This window comes from Barbatula barbatula (assembly GCF_947034865.1).
Source record: "Barbatula barbatula genome assembly, chromosome: 4".
Taxonomy (NCBI): domain Eukaryota; kingdom Metazoa; phylum Chordata; class Actinopteri; order Cypriniformes; family Nemacheilidae; genus Barbatula; species Barbatula barbatula.
In genome coordinates, this window is record NC_136768.1 from 3549407 (window position 1) to 3569763 (window position 20357).

The 20357-nt window shown below is 40.8% G+C and overlaps 1 protein-coding gene across 1 annotated transcript in view; it reads right to left on the reverse strand.

Annotated features, from left to right (window-relative positions):
* The window catches only part of mpped1 (metallophosphoesterase domain containing 1), a 28600-nt gene extending 8896 nt beyond the window's left edge, over positions 1 to 19704 (reverse strand). The window contains exons 1-4 of the mRNA XM_079454108.1: positions 19466 to 19704; positions 18053 to 18424; positions 17084 to 17265; positions 10262 to 10487 (exon numbers count right to left, since the gene is read on the reverse strand). Coding sequence (XP_079310234.1) covers positions 10262 to 10487; positions 17084 to 17265; positions 18053 to 18210 — 566 coding nt within the window. The 5' untranslated portion in view covers positions 18211 to 18424; positions 19466 to 19704. The remainder of the gene's footprint in view (positions 1 to 10261; positions 10488 to 17083; positions 17266 to 18052; positions 18425 to 19465) is intronic.
* Positions 19705 to 20357: the final 653 nt, after the last annotated feature.

A 20357-nucleotide genomic window follows, 5' to 3' on the forward strand; every position in this document is an offset into this window, starting at 1 on the left:
TTTGTAAACAGTATTCAGTGCATGCGCTGTGTAGTTTTGTAAACAGTATTCAGTGCATGCGCTGTGTTGTGTAGTTTTGTAAACAGTATTCAGTGCATGCGCTGTGTTGTGTAGTTTTGTAAACAGTATTCAGTGCATGCGCTGTGTAGTTTTGTAAACAGTATTCAGTGCATGCGCTGTGTTGTGTAGTTTTGTAAACAGTATTCAGTGCATGCGCTGTGTTGTGTAGTTTTGTAAACAGTATTCAGTGCATGCGCTGTGTTGTGTAGTTTTGTAAACAGTATTCAGTGCATGCGCTGTTTTGTGTAGTTTTGTAAACAGTATTCAGTGCATGCGCTGTGTTGTGTAGTTTTGTAAACAGTATTCAGTGCATGCGCTGTGTAGTTTTGTAAACAGTATTCAGTGCATGCGCTGTGTTGTGTAGTTTTGTAAACAGTATTCAGTGCATGCGCTGTGTTGTGTAGTTTTGTAAACAGTATTCAGTGCATGCGCTGTGTAGTTTTGTAAACAGTATTCAGTGCATGCGCTGTGTTGTGTAGTTTTGTAAACAGTATTCAGTGCATGCGCTGTGTTGTGTAGTTTTGTAAACAGTATTCAGTGCATGCGCTGTGTAGTTTTGTAAACAGTATTCAGTGCATGCGCTGTGTTGTGTAGTTTTGTAAACAGTATTCAGTGCATGCGCTGTGTTGTGTAGTTTTGTAAACAGTATTCAGTGCATGCGCTGTGTTGTGTAGTTTTGTAAACAGTATTCAGTGCATGCGCTGTGTAGTTTTGTAAACAGTATTCAGTGCATGCGCTGTGTTGTGTAGTTTTGTAAACAGTATTCAGTGCTGTGCGCTGTGTTGTGTAGTTTTCAGTGCAGTGCGCTGTGTTGTCTTCTGCTGAACTGCAGGGCCGGCTGGACTTTGATGTTTAATCTCAAAGAAGCAAGCGGTCCATTCACAGAGGCCTCCAGCCCTGAGAAGCACAGCAGGAGAGACCAGCTTAAACACACTCTGCAGTTACTGTGCTCCACACACTCACACAACAGAACGAGCGAGAGCCTGGAAGGCAGAGTATATCAGTCTCCGACAATACAAGGGATTGGACTAGCCCTGAACATGCTCTCTCTGCACAACTTTTCCTCTTGTTCTCTCGCACTTGCTGGGTTAAAGCATGGTAAATATGGGACATTTGGTCCCCAGCATGACTTATGCAACACCCAGCGTGAGATGTACACACACATGCGTGTACACACACAAGATACCGTCTGTTTAAATTTCGAATGCACATTCTGGAATCATTGCTTCGATTGACTTCCCACAAACATTTTTAATACATCATCAATTATGTAAAAATGACGGATGCCGACCTGATAAATAAGTCATTTTTGACATTTTCGGACAGGATGAGGATACCGGGGGGCGTGATCAGGCAGATTTAAACCTGCAGTGTGTCACCGTGCATCGTGAAAGAGCACATTTGCTAACTGCTCGGTTATGAAAACAATGAAGTGTTAATGGTAATCTTAAGTAAAAAATCAAAGGGTGGATATCTGAGCGTTTCTGGAAAGGCGCATCCGAACCGGACAGTCCGAGAAACAGCAGTGACAAATCCATCTGTGCAATGAGACATCTGCCCACACAACCTGACACCTCACACACATACACACACAGGCCTGGGCACACAACAGACTTCAGAACAGCTGTGTGGACTCACACTCATCAACAGGAACATTCACAGCACTGATTAACACGACGAGCCAAGAGCAGGGAAACACGCACAGAACGCATGAACACACCCACAAAACGTGTTTGATAGCTTACGCTGAAATGCACATACTGCAGATAAAAACTAGTTCAAATTCATTAACAAAAAATGATCACAATTTATAAATCACAACAATTTAACTACCTTTATGTCATTCCAAATGCACATCATTCCCTTTCCTCATTAAAGACTAAATAAAACCTTGTAGGCTTCTGTTATCATATTTAACCGCTACACAACCACAAGCTTACCTCACACAAAAAACAATAGCATTTCATCACTTTTTGTATAGTGAAGTCTTCTTCACAAAAGAAGAAAAGTCATATAAGTTTGTTGCCGCAGGAGGGTAAGTAAACGATGGGTGAACTACCCTTTAAAATCCATCTGTCTGTGCTTCTTTTATAGTCCCTCTGTGCTTTCTTTAAAGTGAACATCAGTGGTTTCATGAAGACAACTTTACTTGTTACTTGACATGTCAACCATGTTAAAGTTATGTGAACTTAGTATGTCGGGCCCATTAGGTGAACCGCTCAACGCACAATAAAAGAGTATCAAACCGTTGCGTTTAATTTAAACTTTTAACTTTTTTTAATGAGAAAACATTCACAAAGTGCACCTTTAATGAGTATCCTGTTCATTTATGCACACAGAGAGAAATGATCACCCGTGATAATGATCAGCATTTCGCAGATGTGAAACATAAACATTAATCCAGAACATTTCTTTAGCAATAGTTATCGCACGATAAAATCGAAAAATCCCTAAAATACCCTCTTTGTAAAAAGTAGACCTATACTATCCTAACGCAACAAAAAAGTTACAAATAAAAGAGATTACTTTGTGCAACAGGACTTTAAACTACAAAGCACGTGTTTTTCATAACGTTTACTTTTGTTTCTTCCATCAAGGTCCCTCGGCTTTGTCTCTCGTCTTTCTTTCGGGGGGATTTTTACGAGCATTGAGAAAAACGTGGTACTCAACCAGACAGCTCGCACGCTGCGCTAATGAGCTCCCTCTGGAAGCCCTTAAACACGCTGTCATACGTTATAATTACGTTGGCAATACATTAAATTGTGTGTTGGTGGTTTGTACGTGGTGTCGCAGCGCTAAAAGAAGATGGAGGGACGGCTGGAGAAAAGTCTTTCTTTGGGAAAGCAGAACCAGAAAGGTGTTAAGATTATGGAGAAAAAAATATCGAGAGAAAAAAGAGAGTGTGTATGTGTGTCTCATGAGCTGTCGCCAGGCCCCTCTAGTCTGAACTGTGAGGAGCAGGTGCAGTACAGCAGCACCAGTGTGTGTGTCCGTGTGTGTATGTAAATGAGTGTGAATGTGTGTGATTGAGACTGTCATATGGAGAGGCTTGGAGCGACGCAAAGCTATTGCATTCTGGGTAATGAGGGGAAGAAGGGTGAGAAGACCCTGGAGAGATAAAACACACACACACACACACACACACACAAACACACAGGAAAGAAGGTGAGCGGATCAGGTCATACAAGCTCACTCCTGCTGCGTTAATACACCTCGTGTTACCTCGACCGGCACAGCCTTTCGGCTCAGCTGAGAGAACTGCTACAGTTGAAACTTTATTTCCTGTCTCAACCCGCCCGTGATATCTCTGCCAAGCTCGACACTTCCGCTGCAAACCCCTCTGACAACCCCGCTCCATGTGAAGCCATTTAAATATCGTTTAATACAGCTGCAATGCCATGGTGGTGAATGAAGATCAATTATCATTAGAAATGAAGAGTTTTGTAGGTACACAAAAGCACAAAGGTGCCCGGAGATAATCGTATTTGTGTGAATGTGCATCTGTGTGGGAGAAAAGAATTTCTCTAACTCTAATTGGTGGTAAAAATAGCTGCCACTTCCTTTGAGTTTCACCAGACTGAACAATTTCATTTTGTCTACAGATGTGTGAATAAAATAAATACCGAGGCAGATAAAGAGAGAGAGAAAGACGGGCACAGTTGGACAGCAGCATGTGTTGTGTTTTGGATGCCGGTCTCCAGCATGGCATACCGCACTGCAAATTTTCTTAATTAGTATTTTTGTCGTTTTTATCCTAAACCCAGAACAGTTTTCTTTAGAAGTGAATTTGCTTTTGACTTGTTTTCAGAGACTATATCTTGATTATATCTTTATTTTTCTTACCCCATTGGCAAAGCAAAAATGAAATCAAATGTTGTGACGCTTATGATTCAAACTATAACCAAAATTTGCCAGTGGGGAAAGAAAATGACATGAAAACTAATAACAAAAAATTGAATTAAGAATGATTGTTTGTGTGCTGTTTAACCAACAATAAAGAAAAAGAAAGGAAAAAACATTTTACAAAAATGGTTACATTTGCTGCTAAGCCCCATGACCAGCCAAACCAGCATAAACCACAGATGACCGCCATTCTGGTTGTACCTAGTATTTAAGTAGGACACAGAGACAAAAAGAGGTGTAGGAAAAAGAAGAAAGAGTAAATTTGTAGCAACCAGAAGAAACCGTGAAAAGTGTTTGTCTGGGATGGTGTTGCTTCTAAAACCGACGGCTAATTCCTGTAAAACTGCTGGACAATTTTTTCCTCCGCTTCCCCCTCTTTCCCACAGAGTGATAGTTGCCTTAGCAACCGTGGCAAATCTTCCTTTTCTCAAACAGATGTCCCATTTAGTTGGAAATTAGAATGTGTAAAAACCCAGGAGACTCAAATTATTTCCAAGTTCTCCAGGAGGAGGGAGAAGAGAAGAAAAGAGGAGCGGAGAGAAGAAAGGAGTGGTGAGCGAAGGAGAGAAAGGAGAAAGGGAGGGTTGCGTATCCTCCTCCTCAGGAAGTGTGAAAGTGCGTTGATTAGCCGTCGCTATGGGGCAGCTAATTCTGACGGCCGGGCCGCACGCCACAGCCAGTGCTGGAGATGCCGCAGACGAATAAAGACACCCGAGCGCGAGAAAAAGATGAATACGGCAGTGTATCATTTGTTCTTAAATCCATTTTTCCCATCACGACTTGGCGATCTGACAAAATGGGACAGCGAAAGTAAAAGGTCTCGTCTTTTTTGTAGGTAAACAGATTCATGAGGATGCGGAAAAATCCCCAAGAGCCATGTGTGCTCACATATGTGTAAGCACGCAAACACAGTGTGAAAGAAGACTTTACGCTTGGAGACCAATTTACAGGTAAGTTCTAAAAGAGACAGACTGATTGACATACAGACATGATGCACTACAATATTTGGTCTGAATCTGCGAACCCTTGAGCTGCATTCACATGATCAACTACAGTAGCAGCGACAGCGGCATGGTCTTTTTCATTTCAGTACAAGCTGGCAACTTTTGGTGATATGAGCGTCAGCAATCATTGGCGACAGAATGTTGGATGTGTCCATTGATGCCACAAAACTGACACTTATGCAAATGACTACCAATGAGAGTGAAGTCAGTGAAGCTCACGTCAGTCGGTGTGATGAGTAAGCTCCTGATTTTATATCACATTTCACTTCTAATGTACAGGGATTATTTTAAAAATGATGTGTGAAAATCCAAGGTTGCCAAATAGCCTGCTGTTTGCTCTATATGCTGGCAAAGAGCGCTCGCTTAACTCTGCATTAGTGTAGTTTATATAAAACATTTCTGATGGTATAAAACTGATTCAAGGTGAACATGTACATCCAGTAGCATTGACATTTATAACTGTCACTAAGACAACCAGCAGTGGAAACGGCACCTAACGACCTCCTGGAAGAAAATGGGTCACAGACGGAGACAAAGTGACAATTTTCCCAAACACAATGGAGCACTAGATAAATAGTCAAGCTAAGTTAAACACGTTCATCTTTGACATTACGCATCAGCATCACTGCAATAAAATTAGATGAGCAGAAATTAAACGAGATTTGGGGCAAACATTCTACAGTATCATAACAAAAACGTGCTACATTTGAAATATCCAAAATACTCCTGTACTGAATATCTCTGTATTCTTATCTGTCATATTATTTCATTCTAAGCCTATTTATATATGTAGTTTAGATACCACAGTGACAATTCAACTTATGGACTCAAATCAGGTATTAAAAAAAGACTTTAACCTTCAAAGCCGAGCATCTCAAAGACCACGCAAATGTGTGAGGGGTCTTCATGACAGGACTAGGGCGACACCACCCCCCCTCCCTCAGGCATCTCAGATGTTAATTGAGAAGGTCCTCTCGTGGCTAGCCCTACATAGCCGAAGCGACGAGCTCTTTCCCCGCTGGGAAACACGACTGATACTTTACTAATCTCTCCTCTCTCCTTAAATCACTCTCCGCATCAGGCGGCACTTTAAATAATTCACACACAAGGTCAAGCAGTTAAACACACTGTTTTATATATATATATATATATATATATACAGTATCTGCAGCCCCACGGTTCATTAGAATCCGTTCTCCCATCTCCTCCAAATGAAGGGTCTTTCATTAGCGGCTCGTGCCGCGTTCCCCTCATCAGTCAAACCGAGTGATCAGACATCGAATGGGCATGTACGCCAGTCGAGAAGAGACGCATCTTTCTCTTAACTTTCTTTTTTGTTTTGATGATCTACGTTAATTGGGCCACTACAGAGAAGCAGCAAATCCTCAATAATTAAAAAATCTAATTACGGAGTCTTTTGCATCTCTGCTATTAATTATTCCTCGTGGAGTCGCTGGATAGCGAACGTTTCGTCTATTTTCATTTCACTTTCACGGAAGGGAAGGAAAAAAAGGAGCGTTTACTGCCCCTTCCTCTTTTCCGTCCCTCTCGGAGGGACGACAGACTTCGTGGCGGTCACCGCTGATCTCATTAAAGCACTTGTTTAGTTCTCTCACACACGTTTTGGCAACCAGATGTTTAAGAACATGGTTGTGGATCATTCGTCTTGGCTAAAAGTTGTCCTGCTGCGTTGTGTGAAATCCTTCAAAGCGGCAGAACGAGGAAAAGACAGAAACTGATTGACAAGAACGTTTCCCGGTTAATCTCCTTGATTTTCTGCTGGTTTTAACACGGAGAGATCTGTCTGAGTCTACATCGTGTGGGTTTATGACAGACAGAATGACAGCGGGGCAGAAAGGGCTATCCTTCAGTGCTTTGGCCATATTGTGTATGTGCTAGGATTCGTTGAGCTGTGGTGGTGATGCAGGCAACAAACCTTTAAGTCCAGCTCATAAATAACAGTTAACGTAAGAAATATGCTGCATTACACATGCTAGGCCATTATCTATTGGTGTTTATGAGAACTTAGAAAAAAAGAAAATGTTAGTGCCTTGAGGATGCTATTTCATAGGTCAGGAGACTTAATAGAGTTCTCGGATGCGGTTCATTTACAGCATCACTTGTCAATTTCCTTTCTAACGCTTTGTAGGAAAACACTGAAAATAGATCTGAAATAAAGTACAAACAAATATGGATGGCGCAGGTCTCCCTTATTGCTATGACTCGAAATATTAAAGACATTGCATTTGTCTTTATTTTCTCTTACTGACCAATTATTTTCTAAAATAACATATATATTATGTCCCCTTACGATTCATTTAACATATACCTTTTGGTTTTTTCAGATAAAGTATACAACATGTCCAACCGCAACATGTTTTCTTAGAAATCTACCCACGTGACAGAATGTTACTATACTGCAAAGCTCCCTTAGCAAACAACAAGACATCATGATCATAATCACTGCAAAAAAAGGCCGATATCCTTTGTGCATTTCCACGCAACTTCCTTTTCGTCTCGTGTTTAAATGCTAGCACTTTTCTCAATTACCTTCTACCTGTGCGCGGGCAGCATAAACATTCAGCTGGCAGCTCCACACTGACGGCAGCCGCCCGTGGGGCTCGCGGGATGCATGTGTGTGTGTGTAAGCATCATCGCAGCTTGTCACCGCATCTGTGAGTAACTGTCCATGGAAGTATATACATAATAGAAGGGGGAAAGTTTAAGCTCTGTGTGTGTGTGTGTGTGTGTGTGTGTGTGTGTGTGTGTGTGGTTAGCTTGGAGCGATACGTGTTGTGGGTCCTACACATTGTTTGTTCTTCACACTGTCTGAAAGGGACAGCCATCCTTAATACTCTATCCACCCACACCAACTCACACACACACAAACACAAACAGGCACGAACACACCGTGCGCCCCTGTATTTGCAGATCTGCGGATGACAAATGACTTGTAAACTTGCATTAGCGTCAGCAGAACAGAAAACACGCCACATGTTTCCCCCATGCGGTTCTTTTCATTCCAGAATCACCGCATGACAAATAGTCAGGATTTATGAAAGAATGCGGTGTGCCAAGATCTCATTTAGTCTGGTATAAAAGAGACGGCGTGTGTGCAAAGCACATGAAATTACAAGAGGGAGGGTCACGATGGATGACTAGTGGATTAGTGAGGTGGACTAGTTTTAGATTGTTCCTTAATTATTTTCCTTTTTAAGTTTGGATTTTTTTACTGACGGTATGTTAATCGGCATGCTGACAGCGTGCTGTGCTTTTCGCTGTTAGACAGTTTGTGCAGCAAAACCCTCTGCGAGAAGCTATGTCTTTAAATTTGTTAAAATGAACCAAATGTGACTGAGATTGATGTCTTTTCTATGACTAAAGGGACAGTTCATCCGAATTAACAAGTTATCCTCATTTACTCACCCTGATGTCATTCCAAACCTGTATGACGTTTTTTCTTTTGCAGAACACAAAAGAAGATATTTTAAAGAACGTTGATATGCAAACAACATGGACCTCATTGACTTCCATCGTGTGGACAAAACCACCGGACATAATGTATCTCAAAATATCTTCTTTTGTGTTCCATAGAATAAAGAGTCATATACAAGATATGAATAACATGAGGGTGAATAAACAATGACAGAATTTTTACTTTTGGGTGAAATGTCCCTTTAAGACGGCTGCTCCATCTAGACATCTCTGAATGTTTTTTCAAATATCTGATCAGGGTCTGGTGCCTATTTACACCCAGCTAAAAATGTTGAAGAAATGCCATTTTGCTTATGGCCAATAGAGGACCCCATTAAGGCAAATGAACTGCAGATCAGTGAACACAAAAAGAGGTTAAATGAAAAGAGATAGAATCTGTGATTAAGACATGGAGATGTTGTTGAAAGGCTGCAGGTTACAGTATATGCATGACGATGAGGGGGACACAGGGATTGATGCCCCTGTGGTCTCTGGTGCCGGCTGGACGGATACATAAAGAGCTAGAAAAGTAGCGATAGAGTGATCAGAAGACGGATGACTTTTCTGAGCGATGTGGCGCGGCACAGATCAGAGACAGCCATCGCCCGCGGCAACACAGGACCCGGCCCATAAAGCTGGCAACATCGCCGGAAACAAAATCACCATGGAGATGATATTTTGCCACTGTGCCCCAGTGTGGCGGAGCGTCTCAGACTCCACAGTGGCGGCAGAGCTGAGATTGAAGAGATGGACTGACAGTGAGACAGATGATAAAAGAGAGAGAGAGAGAGACAGGCTCAGAGATGCTGTAACCGTCTGTCTTGAGCAATAGTGGAAAGCTATTACCAGAACTCAACGTTGCTAATGTTTTATTGGGTCTGCTTGGCGCAAACATGCAAGCACTTGCAAGCATGCTGGCAAAAAGATGACTATATCTGTCAGGATGTTTCGGAGTGGATTTATTTGTGATGGTTTTAATCTAGCTTATGTGTTCAGGACTGCTGTAAACACACACAGTGACAAGATACACAAATATAATCACCAACGTAACTACTGTACTGAAAGGGCTTATAATATGTTAAGCATTTGCTTATCAGTAAACACACCTTTGACAATTAGGACCCTACCTTCACACACACACGAACGCACACACACATACACACAACCCTGTTCACACCAAGACTGATAATTATAAAGATGACTGTAACCATAACTATATTAGGGACGACACTAAAGGACAATAACATTGCCTCAGTTTTCTTTATTTGGCATGCTTTAGGCTTGCCATGTTTTTACATGAAGCAAATTATATAATCATGCGAGTAAATATATACTTATATAAGACTATAATTTAGTCTTTCTCTAACCCCAACACACAAATTGTACTTTTAAACATAAAATAAAACATCAATTATCCATATAATGAATCTGTTTTCCTTTAGGGGATGTTTCCATGTGGTTTCGCTGCATTTTACTAGTTTTGTAGGTACATTTTTCTCCCTACAACTTTGTAAAACGCACCCACGCTTGTGAGGGCAAGTTTTAATGTAATAAAAACAATTCACTGGCATGCGGTGTGAATACATTAACGTTTAGGCTTCAGGGCTTGTTCGCACATTATTGCACGAAGGTAATGCGCAGGACATGGAGGGTGGCAAGAGACACGATAACAAGATGGAGAATAAGGAAAGGAGGAGTAAAAAATGAGAACTATTTGAGGGGGAAGGGACAACACAACAACATATGGTGACAACGCTGTGACAGGAAAGACAGCAAAACTTGAGAGCGAGCGAGAGAGAGACGGATGAGAAGAGACTCACCACGGCGAGCCGTAGATTCGGAAGCCCCTGACGGTAACATCAGAGTCCTGCAGGTAGATGCAGTTGGTGAGCAGTGACTGAACGTTCTCGTAGTTCTCCGGCTTGAGTTTGGAGGCAGAAGGAAAGTAGTAGAAATCCTGCTTTATCAGGTCTGCCATGAACTCCTGATCAAACGTCAGCTCGTGGTTTCCGGCTATAACGATTTTGATCTCGTAGGGCAGAGTGCCTGAGGAAGGAAAGCACAGCTGTCATAATACATTGTCCTCATTAAAATAACCAAACTGATGATAGAAAAGATACAATAGGTAACTTTTTCCGTTAAAAATGAACATAAATGATTTATTATGTCTTCATAAAATGTTTTTCGTCATTTGAGTTTAACTCCAAAAGCAAGTTTACATTTCAAAAAGTAATGGGCGACAGAAAGGCAAAAGTTACGGATTGCACGGATAGAAAATTCTTGCTCATAAAATATTATGTAGTACTATTAATTACTATTAAGAATATGTATTATTACCTATGTTTTTATAGAAATTACGCTGATTTAGTTTTATGTTTTTTAAACAAGTCTGAAAATCACAATTGATTCATTCTCTGATATTTCACGGTTGGGGGGTCACAGTATATCGATATTGTCAATAACCATGATATTAAATACAAAGACAAAAAACATACGACCAAATAAAAGACAATGAACAATGATCAAATGCAGGACAAAACATAAACAAAATGAAACGGTAATTTGACGAAAAGCATAGTTTATTTCCAATAAAGATATTACATTTGATATTGTGATAATACAGTTACCGGGAATTCTTTTGTCCAAGATAACCGAATAGAAAAATGATATCGTGACAGCCCAATTTTAGCGTTTTCCTGACTATTTGATGTGGAGCATTCTTGGTATAAGGTGTCTTTGAGACATAATGGGTGATAGCTCGAGGAATACACCTGGTACGGTTTGAACCTGCAACCTTTCGGTTATAAGCCCATGTCTTTAACCACGAAGCCTGTAGGAGATGTTCTGTGCATTTCCTCTGCTGAACTTAATCTGCTGAAAATACTTATATTTGAGTAAATGTAAATATGAGCACTAGGCCAACAGTACTACACACGCATTGCTAGCCCAAATCACCATCAAATTAGCCAAAATATAGCTTACAAGCAAACCAGTGGAAATGGAAAGTTGGGAGCGATGGGCACAGATTTCATGTGGGCCTGCCAATAAATTACACTAGTACTTTAGTAAGCTGGTTGATATGGGCACATTTGGTAACAGCGTCTGGAGTTTATCTCGTATGAAGAATTTATTGCATCAAATCATAACGTGAAGCTGACATGTCTCCAGCTCCTTTTTAAAAACAATGGAAATGAAAATGGCACTTCATAATTTGACGTCAATAATGCGCAAATATTGTTACTTCTCATTTCATCTCCGTCTGCATTTTTCCCAGTTTGGGCAAAACGTTCGCTGAGGAGCGAACCTGTCCACGCCTGACAAACATAAAGACAGTCTGTCCACACAAATCTCCTCTCTCCGAAACGCTCTCCCAGCAGCCCCGCGGATGGGCGGCGAAATTACACCAAACATCTGGAAACGTTCGCTTTATTTGAAAAGTGACATGAAAGAGATGAGATGCGTCAGAAAGTGTAAGGTTTGAGGTGTGACGGCGAGTTCAGTCAGCCTGTGTTTTGACAATTACGCAGCCAAGCGCATCCCTGAAAAGCGGCAATTAAATTGTGGGCGGGAATGATTTGGGGGGGGGCTAGGTGTCGGCATTGAGGATCTTTCAAAAAAATGACAAAGCGCACACGGCCCCTCACGTACACTTGTGCTCAAAATGTGTGACTTACCAGCAATTTGCCTGACACTTAACATGTGCACAATACTTGATGCGGCACCTCTAAAATTCTGTGGCCGTAAGCTAAATTTTATCATCTCTGAGAGATGATCGTAAAAGTAAGACATGGACACAAATGACTTCTGTGTGGCAGATGCTTCACAATCATCACCTCAGGAGTCTTGGATATTTAAAGCTCTGATATGGTTCATGCTTTTGTAATGCACTTAATATTGAACTTGATCTCAGCTCAATCTTAACTTTTCTCTGCTGTCATCTGATTTGATTTCGAAGCCAGAGAGAGATGAAATATTGGAATGCATGTTAAACTCTTTCTGACTCAACATCACATTCTCATATACCAATATAGCCCTTTTAGTCTTTATATAAACTAGGTGTGCTAGCTGCAGGTCTCTTATACCCCTTACCAGTTTTTGAGTTTAACATAATCTATTTAAAAACTATACATACATATAGGGGGAAACAGCACAGTTATTTATTATCACAAAATGAACCTATAAGAGAGCTTTGCTAATATATCTAATATAGTTCTTGTAGATTCACCAATTGGAAAAATTGAACTCCCGTAGACTTTGACCTTTTAATCACTTTGAAACCCTCATCCTACTATCCAAAATTATATTGTCTTGGACAACCAACTTGCCATATGCACCTTCTGTTTCTATACTGCATATTGACATAATAAAGTAAATCGTAATACGCGTCTTCATGTCCAAAAAAAGAAGTATTCCATATTGTGTTTATGTTATGCACCATCGGTTTCGCATACATGTGTAGGCACGGCAAAAGTGTGAAAATCTCTCCGTGCATATGTTCATCTCTGTGCACTCACTCCCTCTCTCGCTCTCTCTCTGGCTCATATAGATTCCAAACGTCCTGGCTCCAACAAAGGTGGAATTACAGAGAAAAATCACCATTTTACAATGGAGTCATTCTTTCAGAAACACAAAGCAAAAAAGTCTTTGGAAGCAATCAATCACACAAATACAAAACGCCAGCGAGAGGAAGGACGTCGCTTTTGTGAGGGAGAGAGAAACGGGTGGAAGAAAAGGATGCCGATTTCTGCCCAAACGCCTAATCCGGACGCAGGAATGAGTGTGTGCTTCTCCTTGTTATTAGTCTCTATCTTCTTGCACTCTTTGTCTTTGATTTCAAAAGCACTTTCAGGCTGCCAATAGCTTAAATTTCACTGTGAACCTGAGTGACAACGGCTTGTGCTCTTTTATGTACTTTCACTTAAAAAAAATGCAATTAAAACAACTGAATGCAGGCCCATGCGTGCCCACACATACATGCAGGAAAAAAGCATGTTCGACCATTCAGACACACGCACTCATACACAACGTCTCCTAACGCCTAAGCGTGTTTTGTGAGCCGCAAAACAAACATATTTGCACGTCTGTTGCGACGGGTGGAATCAGGGCTTTAGAGGTGCATAAGCCCATAGGAAGTGTCCAGATTTGAGCTCTATTGTCATGGCTGATCTGGTGGGTGGTCTCCGGACTTTGATCGAGCAAATCCTCCAACCACCAGAATTCAGAGCCCATTCAAGAGGATTATCGAGCTGTCTCGCTCTGCAGCATTCGCTTCCGCGAGACATTTGCCACCTACGTGATATCTGCACTTTCTTGTAAGTTGGCCGACTTGAGAAAGTATTTGCCAAAGACATAACTGCACGTTTTATACATGCAACCCAAGTAATGTTCCGTACAATACAAACAGACAATTCTTCCAAGTACATCAGGTTGTCGGATTCTTAGATTTTCTTCAGGAAAATTAAAGCGCTGCACTGTATAGACATCAAATTCATGTCATGATGACACATCCGAAACAAAAGATGAAAAACCTGTCTTCCTTCACCAATGTTCTCTTATGTTAACTGTTCAATATTCATACATGAACTACATTCTATTTTTAAATGTTATCTCTTATGATATGACCATTAAAAGCATATTTGTGTTATCTGATTTGTTAAATACAGTAGATGTTTGTGTTTTGCTTGTAAAAACCCTCCTCAGCAGGCTGAACCTACCATGTACCAAGTCTTTATTATGATGGGAGCTTTTAAATATACACACTATAGAAAACAAGTGATCCTTTTGTTTCTCTGTTCAAGTGAAAGACCGTAAGGAGAGTCAAGCTGCCATGTTAATAATCCATAGCTAAACCTTCAGCTGGGTAAACTCATGGCAGGCTGAAGAAGCAGAGGAAAGCCGCAGAGCTTGAAGGAGTAAAGAGAGAGAAAGCACATTAAAATTTCATGCCGCTTTTCTCTCCAGATAGAGGGAATGGAGGGAAAACTGTAAAGTTGAGTAAGAAAGGTGTTAACTTTTCTCCCAACATTCTTCCGCCCCACACACACATCTCAAAGCCCACGCAGCTGTCACATACACCATTGAGGTGATCTATTATTCATACCATGGACAGGACAGTACAAGACAAGGGGGAAGAATCAAACCTCCCTGACCTCAGAGGAAGACAGAAACAATATTATAGTCTTTACGCAGTGGGTCTCATTCATTAACTGTGTATTTGGTTGTTTTCACAGAAATTATAATGGATAATATAATTAACTATTATAAGTAGAAATGAAACGGCCTATAAATATCATTACAAAGCCTTTAGACTGTATGCAGATGGTGTGGGGTGTATTTAATAACTGAAGGGATTTCAATATACAAAATGTCAACCTTTAACTGTCAAATCTATAGACTAGTGCTCCAAATCACAAGAACATTATTAAACGTTTCAAACAAGCAAACTTCATTCAAAAATAGGATTTGGCATCTAATGCAATCCGGACAGACACAGGTGCGGAACATTCACCTATGATCTCAAGAAGGCTTCAGGATCTTGGTGGATTACTTTTTAGATCTCACTTGCTCACCAGTCAGTGCGAAGCTCCAGTATGCAGGGTATGATTCAAATACCGTTCCTTATGTCAACAGTGTAACAACACAAAGGACGTAAATCCGCATGACCGAAAAAAGCAAGCAGCTTCCATCTCACTTTTACTGGGATCGGTTGAGCTCCAGATGCTTTGAAAATCACGCGAATGCAACTGTGCTCTGACACTTCTGCTACTTATTCATACATTAACACTGTTAATTCATGAACATCTGCACTTTCAAACTGCTTTTCTGCTGCCTGCTTCAAATTAACTGGTTGTACAAAATATTGTAATTTAACAATATTGCAAAGTTAACACATGCGGCAGTAACATTTTTTTCTAAAATGTCCTTTTTGAAAATAGTTGATGCATCGAACATTTGGAGACCATTTCTGCATTAAATCACTTTAACAACAAAAACTAAATGGATGTAAAAGATCTTATTTTAGTCAGAACTACAAAATAGCTTACAGACTCATAATGGTCTTATCTGTATACGTTTATGTCATGTATAAAAATAAGCTATCAATAAAAAAAATGTATATTCTATCTTTCATGCACTCCTTCTTTATATTGAGCAGCTTGTTATTCCTCAAGCCCTTTTCTAGGCCAAAGTGAAATGCAACCTAACAAACTGGCCAAAATATTAAAGCTGACCGGTTCAAAGACGTCCCTCACTGTGATCTCAAACAGCCCAGAGTCCTTACAAACATACGGAGAGAGAGAAAAAATACAAAAGAACTGAGAAGGAAAAAGAGGCCACGATTCAGCAGCTTCCCCAAATTGAGTTACACATATGTCTGTGTGCATATGTGTGTATTTGCATCGCGATGTAAAAACTAAATCACATCTCTGAGGACAGCTGAGTTTTCTCGGATACACCGAGAAAACTCAGTGAAGATACCGAGATAAGGCGCGTCATAAATATTTATATGGAGACAAACGCAAGCACAAATTTGAGAACTTCCTTTCTGGCACAAAGCACTGGGGCACAAGAAAGACAAAGAGAGTCAGACCAGGAGAGACTCAAGAGTAGAACCGAAGATGAGACGTATGAGAAGGAATCTTAATCGGTCTGGGGTCTCACACAGCCTGCTGACTAACCTCCATCCAGGTGTCCTGAGGTATTGGATGTATACAGAACAATGACACAAGACAAAACAGCAATGCAAATAAATGATTCACACCGTGTGATCTCTGAATGCCAATGACACCTTAACTTTAAAATACACCTTCAAGATAAATAGATTTCAAATAAATATTTGTGACTTTTAAAATCGAATTATTTTAACTTAGTTATTTTAAGACACAGCCACAATAAAGTGCTCGATGTATTTTAAGGAAGTCGCTTTGGATAAAGGCGTCCGCCAAATGAATAAATGTAAACGTAAGTGTCAGACGTGTCTGTGTTTCAGACAAGCACCAGTTCAGCTGTTCACAAATCTCGAGACTCTCCCATAATAAAAGCTTTTTGGACACAAACATTTCTAAGGTGTTGGTCTTCATCTGAAAGCCTGTCAATCTGTCAGCATAGAGGGGGAAACCGTGAAACACAGTTATATTTTTGCAGCATGCAGACAGACAACGACTATTCAGTACAGTACAGCAACTTACTGTTGAGGGGCCGGTCGTAGAGAAAGCTCACACAGGGAATAAATAATTACGAGAAGGTGCCTTCTTATTGGATAAAGCCACCTCATGAATAATTATAAGACATTGTAAGACGTAGATGTGCACAATAGTGCTTGTCTATGCCAACAATGTCTCATAGTTTTCACAATCATTGACTGTGAATCATTGTACGCGTCGATTCCACTTTTACCTCAAAGGCACGGTGGCAAAGACAAATCTGTGATTTATGACTTCTATGTAAATGCCAACTGGACTTTAATATTTCACATTTACTGGGTGGGTGGGCCAAGTTCTGACCATCACATACTGTATACATTGACTTCTCATTACACTTTTAAAGAAGAAATGATCCCATAACCTTCCTATCAAAAGTCATTTCAGTTTATAATCTCTATGCAAATGAAGTAGTTCACAGGTTCATCAGGGGGCTGTCCTTACCAAGCCAGTCGTTGAACTTCTTGACCTCGCTGGGCAGGCCGAGCTCCGTGAAGTCTCCCGCGTGCAGTAGCACGTCACCGTACGGCATCTGAATGGTGTCTGTGCGCGAGTGCGTGTCTGAGATGCACACAAACCGCGTGTAGCCCGGAGGCTTGGGGGTATCGTGGGGCAGCGGATCTACCCTGCAAAATGAGAGAGAGAGATAGAGACAGAGGTGCAGAATTACATGAAGTGCAATATGGTTCTCTCTTGGGTTTAACGATTGCATTGGCAGAAACGGGTCTCTGAGGAACACAGCGGATTTTGAATAAGAATGGCCCACTTTAAAACGTCTCCTGCTGGGTCTGCTGCATTCAGTCTTTATGGTCACACACATACACATTAACACGTGTTTATTTGCAAATCGGCATGAATCATACATAGCGGGAAACAAAGCAATAAAGCTGGAACGTGAACAATCGAGACCTGAAATCCTCGGCAAGACCTTGAGACACAAAGAGGAATGACAAATCTGAGCAGCAACAGAATGAATTGTAAAGTTGGCAGGCGAAAGATCTGACGTCACTAAACTGACCTCATGAATATTAAAAAACTCAGGATGACATCGCTTGGTGATCTCCAAAGATCGTCATGTTACACGAATTATAAATGTTGACGTGAATTGCCTCATAGATGTTCCAGCCTGACTTGTCACTGAGCTACTATATAAAGGGACATTTTTTTTATTTGAAAACTAAAATATTAACAATATATTATTATGGTACACTTAGAAATAAATTCATTTAAACTATTCAAATGGTCGATTGTATAGATTGGCTCTCGGCAACACTAGTGAGTCTTTGGATGATTGAATTTTTTTCTGAAATAATTTTATGAGCTGAAACTATAATAAAGTATAGCCTGTTGCGATGAAAGCTAACAGATATTAGGAACCTGATAATAATACATATGTGTAAGTGTGTTTCTTACATGTGGACGTGGGGGGGCTGAAAACGCCCCTGGTTGATGTTGTAAAAGGTGAAGGCTTGGGTCGGGTTGGTGCTGTATTCGTCCACCTCAACCACTCCTCTTCCTCTCTGAGACTGTTGTCGTCGGGCTGCCATGATTTCAGAAAGAGTGAAAGCCATTGTGACACACTTTCTCTCTGTCACACGTGTGGAGCACAGTCAAAGGGATTACACACTAGCTGAGGTCAGATGGTGCAGGACAATCTTGGGCAAGTCAGTGGGAGGATCCACTTGCATTCAGTGGTTAGACCACCTCACGGCCCCGCTGCTGGGACAGCAAGAACGCATGATGCCCCTCACTAGTACGCAGGCGACCACAATGCATCCAAGACAACTGAAGAAACAAGACAAAGCAGATGCAAAGAGTGAAAGCGGCATATTATCAAAACCCACAATCAGACACGTGTATAACAGCAGCATGTCTTTCTCTCCGGCGTGTTAGCGCTCAGATTCAACACAAAGCCATGGAAACCATTCTGTCACGATTTCTGTGTCTAACAATAGAGTTCCGTGCACTTTCAAGACGGCAGAAAAAAAGATTTGACGCAACCGAGACGATTGTTTCGGAGGAAAAAGGACACAAAAGCCGTGTGAAAGAAATGGGAGGCAAAATGTTTTTTTGAACAGAAATAACAAGGAGGGAACGAGCTTCTCTATTCTTTGCCAAACACAAGATTTCTCGAACCATTTGGAAGCACTGAACATTTTGCCTGGTACGTGGGATGAAAAAGTATCATGTTTAACTATTCATAAGAAATGAACAGACAGAGACTAAAGAAAACTACCAAATTGATACAAACTAAGTCTTCTTTGCAAACTGGGGAAAGTATGAAAAGTTTCACATCCTCAACCAAAACAAATAAATTAGTAAACAGATGTTATATTATTTTTCATTTTTCGAGAACTTTGGTTGGCAACCCCTCAAATATTATTTATAACCATACAACATTTCCAGTACCAAACATTTACATTACATTTAGCAGACGCTTTTATCCAAAGCGACTTACAAAGAGTTCGGGGGTCAATGTAATATAACAATATAACAACCATGGTACATACTGTATTTGTATAACCATGGTATATAGCGTGTAGTTTACTTAAACAATACGCCACTGCTATATTCCATAACCAAAACAATATTCATAAAAAACTACATTATGAATAAAAAAGCGAGACCTTGACACTGAAAAAGTGACAGAAAACATTCAAAACTGTGTTTAACAAATAATGAAAATATAAACACGTCACTCTAAAAAATGACTGTATCTATGGTAACTGTCTCCTATGTCCAAACCCGACAGCATCGTTTACACACGCGCACCTTTGGATCCACATTCATGCGTATTTAAAAGAGTTCCGCTGCTGATTTACATACCTGGATCTATGGGAACTTTCCACCGGTGCTTTCACGGGGACGTTCAGGACGAGACGGATAACAGATGACCGGCGAGAGAACGGGTCCCGTGCGCAGAGGCGCGCGCTGGTTTGTTTGTACCGGAGTCGCGTGGCGGCCCGGTGTGTCTCGCGCACAGACACTCCCCCTCGCACACTGTAGTGAATCAGGTCGCGAGTGCGTTCCGGGCGCGTCACGCATCTTATCAATATTCATGAGCCAATCTATCATCCTCCATAGGTGATTAAATATCGTTTAGCCTCGCGAACGTCCGCCTTTTGACCAATCGGCATGGACAAACGTCATGCGAGTAATTCATATTCATGAGCCACGCTCTTTAGATAGTCAAATCAATCATTTTTAAGCATGTCTTCATTCTTTAATGTCTTCACGTGTGAATGTAAAATATGCTCAGTCTGACCCGAAGTGATAGTTTTGTCTGAGCTGGATGTTTATTTTTAAGTAAATGCACCACTACGACCTCTAAATAGGTTTGCATTTACTCATCTTCTGGACTGCAACTTATTAACTGCATTTACTCGTATACTGCACTGCAACTTCAACCACTGCATTAACTCATATACTGCACTGCAACTTCAACCACTGCATTAACTCATATACTGCACTGTTACTTCAACAACTGCATTAACTCATATACTGCACTGTAACTTCAACAACTGCATTAACTCATATACTGCACTGTTACTTCAACAACTGCATTAACTCATATACTGCACTGTAACTTCAACAACTGCATTAACTCATATACTGCACTGTTACTTCAACAACTGCATTAACTCATATACTGCACTGCAACTTCAACCACTGCATTAACTCATATACTGCACTGCAACTTCAACAACTGCATTAACTC